Source organism: Sinocyclocheilus grahami, unplaced genomic scaffold (assembly GCF_001515645.1).
Source record: "Sinocyclocheilus grahami isolate Dianchi unplaced genomic scaffold, SAMN03320097.WGS_v1.1 scaffold121.1, whole genome shotgun sequence".
NCBI lineage: Eukaryota > Metazoa > Chordata > Actinopteri > Cypriniformes > Cyprinidae > Sinocyclocheilus > Sinocyclocheilus grahami.
Window position 1 is genome coordinate 1026345 of NW_015505300.1, and position 20253 is coordinate 1046597.

The following is a 20253-nucleotide window of genomic DNA, read 5'->3' on the forward strand; positions in this document are numbered from 1 at the left end:
TAATGTAATCTTGTTAAAATAGATTTCATAAAATTGGTATCGAAAAAAGTATCGTTCAGGAACCGTATCGAAGTCAAGGTATCGGTATCGAACATTTTTGAACGATATCCAGCCCTACTTACCATTGACAGAAATAGACAGCTCTACTGCCTTTTCTTTAGCATTTAAATCTTTATTACAAGCAATCCTGCGGTTCATAAAGAACTTTGTTTTCCTACCTCAACGAGTGCATCTATTATTGCTTTGTTTATCTAAAAGTGCTCGTTCCCTTTAAACCTAGCCAAAAAGCCATATGTGTTGACTGTGAAACACAGTAGACTTTAATAATATGCATTTATGGTGTAATTACTAAAATTTCGTATCAATCCATGTTCGTATTTACTGCAAACAATGCGCAGTTACTTTAATTCAGCACAGCAATAGACTCGGTGCGGAAACGATCTCTGCAGTGCTGCAGACACACTGCTCCTGAACACACTGCCGGACCGAACCGTGTGCAGTGAACGCTTTAATCCGTTAACATGAGTGCGGAAAAAATACGCACCACGTATGCACTGAAAACGGAGTAATGTGAACCTGGCATTATGTGTGTGCACTGTGAGTGGGCATGAGCGCACGGTCTCCAGGAATGGTTAAACACTGGCAAAATTTTTTAAAGAAATGCAATATCAACTTTAGTGACGATGTGACACTGCCTCGACTGTGCAAGTGACAATACCCGTGTCAACTGTGCAGCTGCTTACAGACAAGACGCGATGTGTGGTGATTTGAATCCATTTGCATAATTTGAGAGCGAGAGAGCGATTTTTGAGAGTGATTCACTCACGCTGTTTGTGAAATTACATCTCACACAAGGTTTTCAAATTACTTTATAAGTTATTTAATGAAGAAATATGAAGGGGAGTACCTCACCTTCAGAATTATAATTGTTTCACCTGCGCCGGACAGAGACTGAGACGGTGCCGCTGCATGTCGTGCCAAACCTCTCACGACAGTGTCATCAGTTGAGATCGTTTTTTTTAAATCTGCCTTTTTAGAGACCGCCGATCGATCATCCCAACGTGATTATCGGCCAATGGTGATCGGTAGCCGATCAATCGGAGCACCCCTAATCATAAACACAGCAGTTTTTGTCTTATGTGAACGTAAACAGATGAGAAAGAAAACATACATGTATAGTATTTTTAGATCTGCGTTCATTCGGTGTTAAAGAGACAGCAGCCTAATAAATGCGCTGCCTGTCATTAATGTTAATCAAAGAATAAAAGAAAATCATTCACTGATCTTGACTGAATATATTAATAACTTTGATTAATCTATATTTTAGTTATGAAAAGAAAACTATGCAGTGTTTTTAAACTTTTAATTACAGTTTCTGTACCTGAAATTGTGTTCAGTTGTATTTATTTATGATATTGCTAATTGATTTGTTTGTTCCCATCTTATTACTGACCGTTTACTTGTCTTTAACACTTTAATATTTGAAATTTATATTAATCTAGTTGTTTTTGATGTGGTATTTTATTTTTGTAACGCAAAATAGGCTAAATTCCTTTTGCAGTGTTCTGTAGGCTGTAGGCTTGCTGCGATAGACAGTGCTGACGGTGATACCGGTGTTTTGATTTTTTATAGAAATAAAAATCATTTAGTTCAGTAAAAGAACAGACACTACAATTAAAAACTGAACGCGGCTGCTCAATGCGCGTGCCGAGCGACAGCATCACAGATCAGATTTCATTTATCCAGCGAGTAGAGTGAGTTGAGCTGACTGAAGAGTGAGGTGAGACAGACAAGACGATCGCGGATGATTTAGTTTCGAAACTAAATACAAAAGCGCCTGTTTGGCAATATTTTGGATTTTGAAAAGCCCGTTGACTTTTGCCGTTTATCTAAGGTGATTTTGGAAGGTTTTTTTAAACATTCGTTTCTTATTTAATTGGTCACACATTGTTTGCTGATTTTTACTTTATTTAAAACTGTCATTTATTTATTTTATTTGACATCAAGGTGTATATGCCGTGCCTCCAAAAAAATCCAGAAAATCACATTGTAAGATTTTTAATTTTGTCTCTCATAGTAGAGGTATACCTATATGAAAATTACAGGCCTCTCTCATCTTTTTAAGTGGGAGAACTTGCACAATTGGTGGCTGACTAAATACTTTTTTGCCCCACTGTATATTCGCTAAAGTGAGTTTAACGTTGTATTTTGTTGTTGCATTCAAGCAATTGACACCTAACTGCCGCTAATTCAAAAGTGAAAGTAAAATGAACACGGTGCTTTTAACCTATTTAAAAGCGACGGAAATCGAGGAAAAGAGGGAAAATTCTAACGAACTAAAAACGAACAATTGCTTTACGCCGAATTGCCGCTATTTCAAAGTGAAAGTAAAATGCGCACGCCGCTTTACCAAGCTATTTAAAAGTGAAGGAAAGCGAGGAAAAGAGGGAACACCCCCGCCCCGCCTCCGCGGTGATACCGGTATTATCGGTGTTGTCACACGTCGATTAACTGTTGGGAAAATTTCCTCACCGTCACAACGGAAACTATAGGCTGTATCGCGACTTATGTTTTTCCATCCCCAAAAATAAGACGACTTAAAATGATCATTAAGACGTTTGTTTTACCATTTCATGTATTGAAGAATTATATGACATTCAATTTAAGAAAACTCACCCGGAGGGATTTTGCTTTATTCGCACACGTGCTCCTTAAATACATTTTACAGTTCGCGCACATCTATTTTTATTTGCGACTGAAGCGCCCGCACTGTCGAGCCATGTCTTTGTGAAATATCCGCCACATCTCTGCAGCGCACATGGGAACGTCAGCATGAGTAAACAGTTATCGTGCACACAGAACAAGCAGACACGAAACGTGTAGGGCGAGGGGAGATTTTCCACTAGTTAATCGATCGCGGATGGTTTCATTATTTTGGGCGGATAAAAAAAAAAAAGTATGAGGATAAAAATAATAAAAGCAAAAGTGTTTCTCCATATATACTTGGGCGGCCGTTAATATACCCGAGCGGCCCGCCCAAATAAAGTCTATGTGTGGGAAGCACTGAATACAGTTGCTGAAGTTCAGCAGTAATAAAATAACTAAAATTTTCAGCAACTTTTCACTTCATATTTTTTTGCACCAAATAGTATCGATAAGTACCGGTATCGATAAAATGAAAACGATACCCATCCCTACTGACGACGCTCCAGGAAGGTATCCAGTTATCGCTGAATAAAACGCACAACGGAGATAGAGACACTTTAACTGATGAAACTTGAGGAAAATAAACATAAGATTGCACAAAATATATGGTTTATCCATGTTCTTCAATCTTGGGTATTTTTTATAAAGGAAAGCATATTTATAATGCAATGTTAATCGACAAGGCCTTTATCACTGTATATAATACTATCATTCTTTAATCTGAAACCACGTCTGGTCACAAAAAGTATACACTCATACACTCGGCTATGTTAAGTTAATTTGGAGAAAAAGCATGTCAATAAATTATATCTTTGCTGGACAACAGGTTTGTAAACAGGCTCATACACATACAAAACTGTATCGCACACGTGCTACTGTAGTACATTTATTCAGACCGATTTTTTGTGCACTGTACAGCCCTAACCCAAACTAGTTACAGACTGTAAAAGGAGCTCAAGCTCCTCATTTAGCGATATAGACTCCTCAATTTCACGTCCGCCTTTCATGCCGCTCTGCACTTTCGCACACAGAAATATGCCAACAACTAGACTATCATTATTATCGCGGGAAGACTCATTATCGTGGGGAGAATTTTTAACAGTATATCGCAAACATAAGATATCACCCATCCCTAATGTCGACTAATCGTTTCATCCCTATATTTAATACAATTAACATAGGGGTGGATCTAGGGTTGGCAACCTCACTCCCCGTCTTTTTTCTTGACAAGAACTGTTTATTTAGACGCAGAATGTCTTTACGCACTCCAACTTCACCTCAAAAGGCAATTAAAGCTGCCTTAAAACTGTGCATGCAAGTATTTGTTATACGAGTTACATTTAAGAACATGTCTCTGAAATGCAGTGGTTTTCAAAACTCTCCTGGAGCAGCCCAGAACTGTCTCCCTCATCTAACACACCCGATTCAACTAGTCAGCTCATTAGTAGAGACTTCAAGACCTGAAGAGAGTCAGAAAAGGTAAAGAGTTCAGAGACAATTCATAGAGACAACAATTTTGTAGCGATTAATCATGATTTCAGAAAAAATGTGTGATTAGCAAGATCAGCAACATATAGAAAATAGGCTGAATTTTTATTTCCTGCCAACTTCAAATCAAATCACACCATAGTAGATAGAAAAGATGTTAGGATTAATTGGAGGATTAATGTCTTTAGGCAATTCATGATTGGGACAAAAACAAGATGGCTTATTAGCTACAGTGAAAGCAGTCGACTTAAATCTATGCGCTTCATCTAGGTCACAAGTGAGGTATATGAATACTGACTGATCTTAAATGTCAACCACAAAACTATATATCATCACACAATCAGCCAGACACCACCACTGACATTGAGCCATGGTTGTCAACAGTGGTATGAGTGAGATAACGAGACATAAAAATGCTATGTGCAGGATCTGCATGCTGGAATAACAGCAGCCATTGTGTGTGAATGGGTCACCAGAGAAAGAGGCTTTCAGAGCAAAACAAACTAATGGCATCAGAAGCATGTGACACACGCAGCTATTGAGCTGCTAACCTCTCTTTCCCACTGGCTAACTCCACCACCCTCCCAAACAGGAGGCATCCTGCTGTACGCCATTAACTCACGCATGAGTCCTCTGAGACAGGCAAAGCAAACAGAAAGAGCAGAGCGAGAGAGAGAGACAGAAATTATGCAGACAGACAGTGAGCAAGAGCAAGAGGGGAACGGAAGGAGTGCAGACGGGGGAGGAGTGTGATGGTTACTGCGAGCAGGAAGGGAGCATTTCCCCTTCAGAGTGGGAATGGGGGAGGGGTGGGGGTTAGGAGATTAGCACTGTGGCGCCTGTGTCTTGGGGAGGGCCAGGATATGCAGCGAGGAGGAAACAAACAGCTGCAAAAATCCATTTTCACACTTGTGGGGCACAGGCGGCACCATAGCTGGTAAGAGAAACCCTCAAATGGGCCTTCTGCCACCCACGTGCACAACACGGACTTTCCAAAATACTTTTAAATGGCAATGGAAGGCATGCTTCATTTGCACAACTCACCTGCATGTGAGGCACTTTCTGCATGGGTGGAGGCGACTGGTGAGGAGGTGCCCATGCCTGCTGAGACGGAGGAGAGCTCTGGCAGTGCACAGCCAGGTGTGTTTGTGACAGGGGAATCGAGGGAGGGGTGTGCACCTGCTGCAGCTGGAAAGGCAATGGGGGCGTCTGCAGCTGCTGGCGCTGAGATTGTTGGGCAAGCAGCCTCTGGTCCTGCGGCTCTGTGTGGTTCGCACCCAGTCCTGCTGGAGGTTTTCCTTGAGCGCCCGTGGCCCTGTGACTGGGTGACAAAGCAGCGTATATCTGGGTTGGTGGAGGATGTGGGTGTGAGGGATGTGATGGCAGCTGTTGGTGGGGATGCTGCTGAGCTGCATTCATGGGGCAGGCTCCTCTCTGGGCATGAGCCATTGGGCCTTGAGATTGATGCGGCACGCCGGGGTAGCCGCCCACATCAGTTCCCAAACCTGCACTGGGTGGGCGGCCCTGCTGGGGAGGAGGGGTGCCTGCAGGGGTAGCCAGGTTCCTCATGGGCGACATGGAAGGAGGCGAGGCGTATGATCCCTGAGGTGGAGGCGGTAAATGCTGTTGCTGCAGCTTCTGCTGGGCTGTAGCCTGGTTCTGAGCTGGATGCATAGGCTGGGTGTTGATTTGGTTCACAAGAATGGGCTGCTGGTGCATTGGTCCCTGTTGAGCTCCAGGTGTTGGATAGCGCTGGGGCCCTGTCGGGACAGGGTAGCGCTGCACCTGGGTCACGGTTGCATTAGGGTTGCTGCTGGTGGTAAGGCTCAAATTGGGACTCATCCCTGAAGTGTTGGCTAATCCCTGATTAAGGTTGCCGTACGAAGGATAGGGAGGGTACTGCCCTGAGCTGTTTACAGTGTTGGAAGGGACTTGCTGGTTGTGCATGTTATATCCCATGTTTTGGTGGGGTCTACCGCCCATGACCTGCTGCTGCTGCTGTTGTTGCTGCTGCTGTCGTGAAGGGCTTTGTGGGAACTGTGGGTTGTGGCTGGCGACAGTCTCCGGATGAACCGGACCCTGGCCAGGCCTGTGGAGAAATTGCTGATTGGGTTGCTGATGCTGCTGAGGAGGCTGTGCCGGGTGACGCATGGGGGGTCCCGACATGCCAGGATTCTGAGTCATCCCCACTTGACCCATGAAATGACTGGCTTCCTGAGGGAGGCCTTGGGGAAAGTGGTTCATTCTGGGAGGCGTTTGGGTCTGGTTGTGGCCCTGCATGCCATAGTCACCATGGCCGATAAAAGGGCTCATTTGGTGGGCATGTCCTTGTGGTCCGGCAGGGCCGTGCTGATGAGACGAAGCTTGTGGTGGTTGCTGCTGGAAAGTGGGTCTAGCTTGATCGGGCACTTGCATTGCTTGAGCGCCCCACGCATTTCTGCCATCTGGGAATGACTGGCTCAGTCCATCTCCTTGTGCTCCCGGGTAGACATGATGCCCTGCAGACCCTCCCGCACCAGGCGGAGGACCGTGATAGCGGGAATGAGGGGAGGATATGCCATTTACTGGTCCGTTCCCCATCATCCGGCCCCCCTGCTGGTCCATTGGATGCATCTTGGGCTGCTCATACTGATTGAAGTGGTCAAAATGGTGGCCAAGCTTGGCCTGTCCAGGTACAGCAGGTGAGGAGAGGTGAAGAGGAGAGGGGAGCTGCCCGTAGCCTTGGTGCTCATGGGGCATCTGTTGACTCATGGGATTTGCCTGACCTTGGGGGTAGCCACAGTCCCCCAGGCCCTCCAACTCATCCGAGAACAGATTCCCATCATCTCCAAAGAGGCTCATCATACCTGGGTCAGCCATGGCTGCAGAGCTCCTGCTGTGCAGCCGAGCTTCAGAAGCAGGACAGGGAATGTGTACTCACACAGAGGTGGATGTCCTCAAAGCCACTAATCCGCTAACTAATCTGCAGCATGTCACTCCATATTTCCTTAATTCTCTCAGAGAATGCAGCGTCAGGCAAAGTCCGGTTACAGGACCTGGAGAGGAAGGGAGAGAGAGAGAGGGAGCATTAACACAAATAGTTCTACGTGAGAGCAAGCCTCTTCCATTTTGTTAACTTTAACCACTCTTAAATTTTCAGCCAGTGAGTAAAAGCTGTTGAGATACACAAGAACAGTTGAACGGTGGTGAGACAGTTATTTTTTTGTATGTTTTTTTTGCAGTTAAATCAGTTGTAACTGACTCTTTGCCAACCTTTGATCCCAGTCCCCACCCTCGGTTCCTTCTGCTTCCAAACAAAAGGGCCAACATACACAGGCACCAAGCCTAAATTCATTCAATCTTTACAATTCATTGATGGTGGGGAAAGAACAAAGGAGTTTAGAGTGAGGCAGCAGAAGAAGCAGTAGTAGTTAAACAACAGCAGCTGCCAGACCAGGCAGGCAGATGTAGGAACACAAGCAGGCAGCCCACCTGCTCATGCCAAGTCTTAAAACCAGCCCTGTTGCCGGCTGCATTTTTGAGTTTCTGAAGCATTTTAGAGTATGAGTTGTGTAAATTCATATACACTTTGCATACCTAACTAGCTTGTCCCAAGTGTGAGATAATCAGATGAGCAGGGGGAATTATGCAGATGTGAGATAAACCAGGCAAGGGTGGGGAAAATGCGGCCTGCTAAGATGTCCTACTCAACCACAACTACCTCCATGTGTGTATATGAATTAGTGAGTTAATATGCACATGTAGGAGGTGTTATGTATGTATGAGAGGGGGGTGGGCGAAGAATGTGCCGCCTCAACTTCAACTACCCCACAAGAAAAAAAAAATGTCCACCCCCATCTCAAACTCCTCCCATCTGATTTCTCCTTCACCCAACCCCCAATTTTCCTCTCTCTCTAGGCCTCTCCACATGGCTGCTAAAACTATCCTGGTGAAAATCTATACTGACCAGCCTAATCTGAGGATCAACGTGCCACACTGAAAAAACAAGCTTCAGCATGTTGCGTTTTAGGCATCCTTAAAACAACCTGTGCCACAAAAGTTCTGAGGACATGAAGCTTCATAGTTCATTGCTATTCAACTCTATAGCAACAAATGACAGAGAGAGAAATAAAGCGAGTAAAACTAGAAAAGTCACTGCTACAAACCACACAAAGCAAATATTCATTCCACAGGTAAGGAAAAAGACCATTGATTTATATTAGGGCTGTGCGATATGGACCAAAAAAAAAAACCTATCGCGATTTCTTTGATCAATATTGCGATTTCGATTTTAATCACGATTTTGACACACACAGACATGCTTTACAGTCATTAATGCATTTAGTGTGAATTTGATAGAGCTTTATCAAAAAGCTGTAACATGTCTCTAAAACAGACATAAGGCAAAATAATCAAGTAAAGGTGTAACAAAATGTCTCTAGAATAGACATATGGCAGAAAAAAAAAAATCCTGTGTCCAGGGATTTTTTTTTTTTTGCCATGCATTGGTCAGAGCTCTTTGTGGCGTTGCCTCAGATGTTGAAATAGATTTGTTGCGCCAAGTTCACACGTACGCCATCTGTGTATGCGGTGCAGAAGCAGCACGGACTCATTTTGCTTTCGCACAGGACGCGTTTGCAGTCCGCTCCTGATCCGCGGCTGTTTACCACAAACACAACATTTATCTATTATTTTGATTTCAAATCCAAACGTTGTTTCTGAAAATGCTTTTTCAGCATTGTGATTTTCTTTTATCACAGTACAATCTTTCATAGACATTCACGTTTAAACTCAAATATAACTTTTACTACCACCACGAGTGCCATCTATTATTAGGCCTGTCACGATAACAACTTTTTGTTGTGCGATATATTGCGCCAGAAATAATTACGATAAGCGATATTATTGTCATTTTAAAAGCCATTTTATGCCACAGAATATATAATCAAAGTAATAGCATAATAATGCAAGAAGGCCTACACACTTCCAAATGACAACAAACTTTACATTAAGAATATTTAGATCATGGAAATTAAGTATCAAAATATTAGATACCTTAAAAAAAACTGAATAAATAGTAAATAAACATTTTCTAACAAAAAGTGCAAAGTAACACGTAGAAAAAAAAAGAAAAATACACAAAGAACTTGTATGTGGATATTTTCATCTAAAGATTTTTCCCGGACCTTCTTTTCTCTGTAATTTAAGGGTGCACACTATTGCTGAAAAACACAATCACTACTTAGCAGTAGGGCTGAACGATTATTTGCATTTGCGATATCGCGATATGAGAAAACGCGATTTTTCAATCGCAGAGGCTGCGATTACACTCGGTCACGTGACACGAGAGTGAAGAGGTGTGTTCCACTTAAAGATAGATCGGTGTATGACATCAAAGTACGGTGAGAGAAAGCATAAGGAGACGTCCGCGCTCTCTTATAGCTCTCGCAGTACTTTGTTGACACACACCCATCGGTCTAAGCAGCGCTGCTTCAAGTCGAGCACGGGCCATCAGCAGAAAAAGAAAAGAAATAAAACAGTAAACTGCCAAAGGACGTAACTTAGAATGGGAGATGGATCGGTTTGTGAAAGCTAAGAGAAAAGCCATAGATGAAGTCGCACAGACCCAGGCAGGTGCTGGCCATTTAAAAGCTAAATGCAGAAAATATGATGAGGCATATCTCGTTTTCGGCTTCTCTCACCGTGTCTATCCCGGACGCTACAGTTGTTGCGTCGCACTGCAACAGCTCTACACTAGACGCAACAAAGCGACCGTTGCAAATCATTTTAACTTTGTGTCAGTACGTCATAAATAGAACAAGGCATCAGTTTAATGTCGCGCCGCATCCAGTGTACACAGCGTCACTGATTATAATGGTTTCTACTGTATTTTGCCGCTCGTGTCCGGTGTAACCCACAAAAAATAAATAAATAACAGCGAGAGAATAATAATAATAGTAACAGTTATTCTCTCTATGCTATTTTTCAAGTGATGCAGGTGATTTTTTTTCCCTGTAGGTTTTTTTAAATGAAAAGCATTAATTTTTCATAATGTTTAATGAAATTATTTGGTAGTCTGAGGTGGAATGGGGATTCGGGAAAGGGGGGCAGATTTTTTTTATAGGTTTAAAGGGGGGTGCGACCACGAATTTGAGAACCACTGGTCTAAAGTTAACAGACAGTGTGAATTAGTGTTTGAATTACATAAAGTAGTGTGGTAAAGCAACAGATTTGTTTTTATATTACTGCAATCTACTTTAGTTCATGTGATTTGTTACTGACTTTCATATTAATGTTTACACCAGGCTATTTAAACAATTATTACATGCTTATAAGGTTGGAAGTTCAACAAATCAGTCAATATATTGTGATTTCAATTCATGCATCACCTAATTTCATCGTAACATATAGGCCTGGCCTACAGAAAAGAACATTTATGTTTAATCTATCTAATAGTGTGTTGGTCATACTATACAATGATTTATAGCTTGTCTTTGTTGAATAATACAGAACATAGAGCTTTAAAAAATAATTGCATATTAAATCGCAATCGCAATATTAGTCAAAAAAAATCACAATTAGATTAACAAAATCGTTCAGCCCTACTTAGCAGTCAGATGTCCGTATGCACAAAGGCACAGATCCCTAAACAAGGCCATATCTGCAGATGAAACTTTTTGTAGAAGCATTTTTAAAATTAGAACTAGCACCTCATGACTACACCACGTTATGTACGAGAAGCTGCAAAAGACACCGGTGCAAGTGGAATGTACAAAACATGGGGACATTCATTTTTAAGTAAATATAATGGGCGATATATTGCGTCACCAAAAATTATTGCGGTCATGTACATGTATCGCGCGATAAGTCGATATTGATTATTGCGACAGGCCTATCTATTATTGCCTTGTTTATCTAAAAGTGCACTTTTCCTTGTTTTAAATCTAGCCAAAAAGCCATGTGTTGACTGAAACGGTAGACTTTAATTATATGCATTTATGGTGTAATTACAAAATTTCCGTGTCAATCCATGATAATTTTTACCGTGAATAATACGCTGTCACTTTAATTCAGTGCGTGTAGCACAGCAGAAATAGACTTGTGCCTGTGTCGAGCTCGTCGCGGCTGTGCACGAGAGGGAACGGAACGTGGAGAGTGAAGTATACCCGGGCCTATAGACTCCGTGTGGAAACGATCGCAGCATGACTGCTGCAGACACACCGCTCCTGGAGCGCACTGTGGACCGCAATCACGTGCAGTGTGAACGCTCTGATCGGTTAACATGGGCGCGGAAAAAATACACCCCACAGACACCGTGTGGACCTGGCATTACATTTGCATGCCCGCCCGGTCTGTTCTGTTCTCGTGCTCCATTTAGGCCTTCTGCATTCTGATTGGTTCGGATAGCATACTGCGGGAGGTCGGGGCGGGAAAATCGGGCTATAAAGCGATTTAGAAATCGCGCAAGCTCAAATCGTGATTTTATGACGATTTTGATTAATCGCACAGCCCTAATTTATATATATAAAGGACCGCAATCACGTGCAGTGTGAACGCTCTGATCGGTTAACATGGGCGCGGAAAAAATACACACCACAGACACCGTGTGGACCTGGCATTACATTTGCATGCCCGCCCGGTCTGTTCTGTTCTCGTGCTCCATTTAGGCCTTCTGCATTCTGATTGGTTCGGATAGCATACTGCGGGAGGTCGGGGCGGGAAAATCGGGCTATAAAGCGATTTAGAAATCGCGCAAGCTCAAATCGTGATTTTATGACGATTTTGATTAATCGCACAGCCCTAATTTATATATATAAAAAGCAAGGCATCCCCCTTTGAGGTGAACTTAACTGAACCATCCTTAACTTTTTTTTTTTTGTCATGAAGCCTTAAAGTCCGCGTGAACCGGAAGTTGCTGCCGACTTTATTTCAGTGTAGTGACGTATTTCCAGCTGAAACAGAATATTGAATAGAGGGCATGGTTTTATGTTTGCGCTCCTCCTCTCTGTCTCTTACTCATAGCTATCTAATGGTTGGAGGGGTGCGTTTAAGGATATTCTGCCCAAGCCGTCAAACTGATGTCATCAGAAAAGGAATGCCATTCCAGAGCGGAAGTAAATGTTCAGATTTTAATTAAAGATTACCAAGACAATTTTTTTCAGCGGATTATCTTGCACGGAATAATTGTTTACATCAAGACTAGCAATGTGCGTTAGTATAGTAAATAGTCAATTTTGATTTCATGCGGACTTTAAAGGTGGTGACACAGGCTGACCATTCCAACCACAGCTAATCTTAATAGGAGGAGTGATTGGGAGGAGATGTCTGCCTGTTAGGGCTGGGCGATATATCAAATATCTTATCAATAATCGCCTTAAAAAATATCGAAGTATCCGATAATATTGTCTGCCTAAGCCCCACCTCCACCATGCCCCCGCCGAGACAACATAGCCGACATGCACCATAAACACATACTAGGGATGCACCGAATATTCGGCCACCGAAAATTTTCGGCCGAAAATGGCCCAAAAGTGCATTTTCGGTTTTCGGCCGAAAGACTTTTATCACCGAAACAATACGGCCGAAATGTTTTGATGACGCAAACAGAAACCGCGACCTGCACGTGCTTGTCTGAAGCAACATTTCTGCGGTGTGGACGTATTTCAGTATATCTGCGAAAGACCACCAGACAGCGATTTGCAAAACATGTAATGCCGAAATTTCAAGAGGGGGTGCATCTGCAAAGACTTTATCCACGTCGGGTTTAATTAATCACCTGAAATCCAAACATTCCGATCGCTACGCTGAATATGAGAGGAACGCGGCACAGAAAAGGAAAACGCCGAATATTCGGTGCATCCCTAATTCTTATCCAAAACAACTAGATGTGATATGAGTGTGATACATACATACAAAGATGGCACACGAGTACTTGTCTGCTCCGTGCACAAGCACTGACAGCGATAGACAGTTCAGTGCAGCAGCTCATGTTCTCGATGAGAAGAGGAACAGACTTCACTGTGATAAAGCAACATACCATGTTCAGTTTGGTCTTAATTATTGCCACAAAGTTTGGTTTTACTTTTCTTAGTTTGTGCTTAAACTAACAGAAAACATTAACTTTGCTGTTATTTTGGTGTTGCTAATATCACTGTACCAGTGAGCGAATCACTGGTACAACCCCCTCCCTACTCTCCAAGAACTGTACTCATCCAGAGTGAGCAAAAGGGCTGGCAAAATCACTCTGGACCCCTCACATCCAGCACACTCCCTTCTTTGAACTGTTGCCATCTGGTCGACACTACAGAGTGCTGCGCACCAGAACGGCCAGACACAGGAACAGTTTCTTCCCTCAGGCAATCCATCTCATGAACACTTGACAATAAACGTGGAACACACAACACTATTATACATTTATTTAACACGCATACATTTTTTACATTTCAAATTTGCACATCATACAGTACATACTTAATTGTCTATATTATATTTAGTGTTTTTGCCGTTTTGTACATTGTCTATTAGGGCTGTGCAATATTGAAGAAAAAAAGCATTATGCGATACGATAACGCTTAAAGTGTGTAAAATCAATTTCAATTATATTTAAAAATTAAAATTATATAACCAATTTGTTTCACATTCTTTCTTGGAAAAGAAAATCACTACAACTTCTGAAAGTGACCAGCAGTGTTTTAGTATGACATTTACTGAACTGTGACATTACTTATGTAATTTTAACATGTGAACATACAAAAAAAAAAATGTAATGACACAAATGTTATATTATTGTACCTTTGCTTTCCATACACTTTAAGTACTTCTTCATATACCACAGCAAAAACTATAGTCTGAGAAAGTTCAAACATGATTAAAGGCAAGTGAACAGTAAGTAAAAAAAATAAAAAAAATGGAAATACACAATTTACAAGCATAGATAAAATAAACAGTAGTATATTCAGATACAGAAATGTAATAATTAAGTGTAAAAACACTGCATAGTGTCTTTCATTGATTCGAAAGACGAATCAACTCCGTGTCCGCGCGCCGTCTGAAACTCGTCTCTCTGTGTGCGTGCACTTTGCATGTGTGCGGCAGAGCGGAAGATACGCTGTGTGAGATGCGGCTTGTGCTTCATGTGCGAGTCTGTCAGACAGCAAGACGAGACGGCAAAGAGTTGTTTTCTGCAACTTATTCCACTTAACTCTTTTTAACGTCAAGCAATTTTCTGCAATATGCGTCGAACTAAAACTTTGACCTTTTGCAACGTTTTGATTGAAGTAGCCTATTATTAAAATGATTCAGATAATCGCACTACCTTGCAATATGCATATTGCAATATTTACATTTGCGATATTTCGATATATTGTGCAGCCCTATTGTCTATTTTGTATATTCTTTTTATTACCCATGTCCTGTCTTGTCATTCTGTTGCACTGTGGAGCTTCTGTCACTAAAACAAATTCCTTGTATGTGTAAACATACCTGGCAATAAAGCTAATTCTAATTCTACTCCGTTCTTATAAAATTTGTGTTTGAAATGAATTTCATTTTGTGAGGAGAACTGTTGAGGAAAAATAATAGAACCCAATTTTAAGTTCATCATGGTGAAGTTGGACATTCTGGCGGCGATTGTAAGAATGATAAATGCATGTTGATGTCATAGTAATTTCTTGAATAAAATATGCCTATTTTCTGATGTTTCTCTTTCTTTTTGATATTTATCATGTATGACAATTCATGCAGGGATTAAAAAAGAAATTGAGCAAAAACATTAAGGTTTTTTTTCCCCTTTCTGGTAGCCTACTAGTTCGGAGGTCTCTTTTGGCCCGTTTTTAACTAAATAAAAATATCTGCTCTATTTATTTAGAAGCAGGGATAATTTAATCATTTTTATTTTATTAATCAAAATACAACGGCCACAATATAATATTCAGTGTTGGGCTGAGCTGAGAATACTAATGTCTTCATCCTATAAAGTTTTGTTGCAAATGAATTAAGAATTTATAGTGCAATATCTCAGCTTAATAAAACAATTATACTGTATACACTGTTTAAAATAAATCTGTAAAAATGTTGCACTGAAATGTGCGCTGAAAATGTGCGCATTTTAATTAAAACTCATGTTTGTGGTTTTTCATCATTATACAGTCTGTTTAAAGGGGTCATATGATGCGATTAAGTTTTCCTTTCTCTTTGGACTGTTACAAGCTGATTGTGCATAGATAAGATCCCTGAAGTTGCAAAGACTAAAGTCTCAAAACAAACGAGATATTCTTTATCAAAGTTAAGACTCTGCTGCACCCCCCTAAAACGGCTCGTTCTAACACGCCCCCACATATCTAGGTCACTATGTGGGAATATTTGCATAATGCGCCCAAATGTGCACGCAAAGAAAGGCGGCGTGGTTTCAGTAACCGCAGTTAGTGTTCAATCAGTATGGCAGGTAGACACTGTGTGTTTCTAGGCGAAAGCAAAAGCGCTTTATTTGGCCTTCCGAAAGTAGATGCATTTAGGAATCTTTAAGATCACTTACAACAGAACAGCAATGCATTTTATGGACGACCGTTTCATGAACCTAGGAGAAGAGGTAATTCTGACTTTAGCTGATTCAGAAGCGCCAGATTGTCATAGCACTGTAAGTATGTTTTGTTACTAGTTTAAGTATTTGCTATTGACTGTTCAAATGCGGAGTTTTGCGCATTGTGCAGAAACACATGCAGTGCTACCATTTGTATTTTTTCTCTTTAACTTTTATTAAAATGCAGATCAAAATAGAATAGGCCTATACCCTAAATAAGAATAGGCTAATTTATATTGGAACGCATCTCCAAAATAATCGCATACACAGATGCACGTTGCCACAAGGGCAGTTCAGTCAGCGCTGAACAACAGGCAAATAAAATATAAACTGAGGTTACAAAAGTGATTCAGTCAAGATCAGTGAGAGATTTTCTTTTCTTTTGTTCTTTGATTAACAATGACTGGCGGCAGCGGCTGGTGTCAATGCACGGATCCAATACACCCATGCTTTCGTTCTCAACTTTTTACGTACTTAAGACATAACCGATTGTATTTATGGGATATTTTGATATAATTTAGTTTATATATCTATTCGAATGTGTAAGAATGCAATAAAGTCAGCTCAGTCCAGTGTTCGCGTAGGCCTATATAAGAGGCGGCTTTTGTGCATGTGTGTGTGTGTGTGTGTGTGTGTGTGTGGAGAAAACGGCGCGCGAGTGCAGAAGTGAGGTCTATTTCGTCGTCTTGCTGTTGAATCTCTTGAAAATCACAATAAATGCACATACAGGAATCGAGAAGCCGAATTGAAATTTAATTTTATAACAAGTAATTTGATTCCTGATCTTAAGCATCTGATCTGATTTCCAAATGTGGAAAAGAAATGTGGAACAGCTTTTCGATTCCCAACCCTCATACTAAATTTCATTCTTGCATGCAAAAAGACCTGTATAGTGACTACGGGGCTATGTAAAAAAATGTTGCTACTTAGGTTTATCATGTGTCATTTTTTCTGAAAATGTCGATAATCGTCTGTTATCTGACTGTTGATATCGACATCGCGATACTTACAAGACTTTGTCGATAAAGGATAATATCGTCATATCGCCCAGCCCTACTGCCTGTGGGTGACAGCACCACAGCTTTAATCTACTCACAGCTCTAGTTAAGAGCAGGAAGAGAAGTCTCAACAACACAGCCATAAATCAGTCCCTATTCACCAAAGTGCTATGCTAGTCTTGCTGCATCAGCGGGGGAGAGTGGGAGATCCAAGACAGCCATGCCAAAAGCCGCAAATTTGAATCCCTATGATCAGATTTGGTGTCTAAGCCAGCAGGCTGACCGTTCACCCAATTCTCTTTGGAGAGTGACAGATGTGGCGAAGTGCCAGCGTGGCTCCTTCTGGAGCACCACACCCCTCAGGAGGAGCACAAGCCATAGAGCAAGAGCACTACGATGTACATGCATCGTAACCGCAGTGAGTGAGTGGCCAGGCTTGCCCCAGACTAGAGGGCAGATCAAGAAGTGAAGCAGCTGCCAATCACAACCACAAATATACATAGTCACTAAAACACCTTGCCAGGTCAAAACAAACATATTTAAGCAGTGTACAATATTTGCATCCTCCAAGACAAAAGCCCAATAGGGACAGTTTCACTAGCAGAGGCCAAAAAAGTAAAGAAGAATTTTAGACTGTGCTAGATTTGTAAAAATTTATTAAATTGTTCTGATGCTGAAAAGAATAAAAAATTTTGAAAAACGATGCGAGGCTAGGAAAATACTCCATTTTCGACAGAGCAAGTTACTGAAAAAGACAAGATCACCATCTATAAAATAGAAAGCAGGGCTCCAGACTGCGACCAAATGGATTCGAGTGTAGAGCCTGGTTTATACTTGCCATGTCTGCACGAGCACGAAGGTGCGCGCATGCAGCAAAAAGGACGCAAATATTGAGGAAACGATGGATAGTTTCAAGCTAAAGTAAAAGACCGCTTCTTAAACCAGAGAAGGTGAACATGTTGGTATTCTTGTGAGAAAATAAAAAACATGCAAGCACCATCACTGACAGCAAATTTAGTTTTACTTTTCTTTGTGTTTTCATTTTGAAAAGCTAGTTATCTTTGCTGTTTACCTCACGTTACGCTATGGAGGCTCTTTTATTTGATACCTCAGTGTTTGCTAAACGTTCTGTAATTTATTAGTCGGTATATAATGCAACATGTGGTGTATGCCATGCCTCATGTTATTCGTTTTTGTTAAATGTTTTGTAAGCCAGTTTGTCATTGTATCTTATGGTTTTATAGTCTAGTTCAAAACAGTTTCCTCTGCAGATATGGCCTTGTTTAGGGTCAACTGAGAAAGTTAGTACGACTTAGTACGTTTAGGGCCAACTGAGAAAGTTAGTCGCAAAAGAGCAACCAGTGGGAAGAATGAGTCTGGAGCCCTGGAAAGTAACATTTTGATCCCTTTAGAACAGTGGTCACCAACGTGGTGCCCGTGGGCACCTGGTAGCCCGCATGGAGTCTCCGAGTTGCCGCCAAGCATGTTCTTTAAATAGCCTAAATTAGCGTCGGGCGAAAAATTATATCATACCGAGATTATGATAAAATTTATGTTAATAATGATGATAAGTTCTGGACATTTTTACTCAGTATGGATTAATCACAATAGAAATAAATGTTACAGCAACCAGTCAGTGAATGTCACTAATAAGTCTGCATGTTCTGTGTGAATCCGTGGAGTAGTTTCATCGGATACACAAACTCAAACAAACGTGACTCACGGTGTTTTCAGCGTCTGCATCTCGATATATGAGGACATGAACACATGCACTTCATCTTCAGAGCTGCTCTGAGAGTCACTTCACCAGCTTTATGCAGTTTCATTTGAGAAAAAATACCATCAAATACACGCTGAAACAAACTAAAACTGAAAGACCTTCACGACAAACTGTCAAAATAAAAGTCTGGTTTAACTTGAAATTACATGACTGAATATTAGGGATGGGCGATATGGGCTTTAAAATGTATCACGATAATTTCTGATATTTATTGCGATAACGATATCAATGACGATAATTTAGGGAATCCTGTTTCTTTAGAGAAAAGTATTATCTTTCCTATTTTTACCCAAAATAGGGTGTTGCGAGCATTACTGATTACACACGTAATGTAATGACCATTTAATTCATACTGGAAGCCGGAGGGCACCCTTTCGCAGAAACTCCACATATGCATAGTAGAAGTAATGCTCCAGGAAGAAGTATCCAGTGATCGCTGTAGCTGAATAAAACGCAGATAGAGAAATTTTAACTGAGGAAACCTGAAGACCATAAACATGCGATTGCACAAAATATATGGTATCTGTGTTTTTAAGCAATCTTGGGTATTTTTTATAAGGATACAGTATATTTATAATGCAATGCTAATCGACATAGCCTTTATCACTGTATATAATGCTATAAAATAGTATGATTTCTGCCTTATTCTGTGATACGAAACCACGTCTGATCACAAAAATACGTTATTTCAAACACTCGACTGTTATGAAGTTAATATGGAGAAAAAGCATGTCAATAAATTAAAATATCTTTGTTGGACAACAGGTTTGTAAACGACATCGTACACATGTAAAACGGTGTCGCACATGTGCTACTGTAGTACATTTACTCAAGGCTTAGACCGATTTTTGTCTCACTGTACGGCCCCATCCAAACCTGTTCCAGATTGTAGAAGGAGCTGCTCAATTTCACGTTCGCCTTTCTTCACGTCACTCCACACAGTCGCACACAGAAATATGTTAACAACTAGACTTTATCGTTATTATCGTGGGAAGACGAATTCTTATCGTGTGGAGAATTTTTACCGGTATAAATTGCAAATGATAAGATATCGCCCATCCCTACTAAATATACTACTATCTGTACATTACAATGCAATTCTCAAAGTAAAATTTTTTTTTTAAGGAATATCATGCAACCAAGTAATTTTTTTCAGTTCAGTTGTGCAGTATCATGTCTAATAAAATAAAAAAGCAATGTTTTGTTGTAAATTGATTTATTTGATTACATTTTAAAAGATTGATTAAATTGTTAAAGTTTTATTAATTCATTTCACTAGACACCATTTTTTTAAAGATAAATTTGTACTGAATCATAAAACACGGAATCCATAAGAAATCAAATGGAAAACACAGAATTTGGGGAAAAATAAAATGCAAGATATCAGAAAAAAATAAATAAATAAAAATAATATATATATATATATATATATATATATATATATATATATATATATATATATATACATATCTCTCTCTCTATATATATATATATACCCATACATATATATTTATTTACATATGTGTGTGTGTGTGACCCTGGACCACAAAACCAGTCATAAGGGTCAATTTTTTGAAATTGAGATTTATACATATACTACAGCTGAATGAATAAGCTTTGCATTGATGTGTGGTTTGTTAGGATAAGACAATATTTGGCTGAGATACAACTATTTGAAAATCTGGAATCTGAGGGTGCAAAAAAAATAAAAATATTGATAAAAT

The 20253-nt window shown here is 40.6% G+C and overlaps 1 protein-coding gene across 1 annotated transcript in view; it reads right to left on the minus strand.

Annotated features, from left to right (window-relative positions):
- The window catches only part of LOC107589837 (chromodomain-helicase-DNA-binding protein 7-like), a 91954-nt gene that overhangs the window by 58148 nt on the left and 13553 nt on the right, over positions 1 to 20253 (minus strand). The window contains exon 2 of the mRNA XM_016278388.1: positions 5239 to 7229. Within this exon, the coding sequence (XP_016133874.1) occupies positions 5239 to 7053 (1815 nt within the window). The 5' untranslated portion in view covers positions 7054 to 7229. The remainder of the gene's footprint in view (positions 1 to 5238; positions 7230 to 20253) is intronic.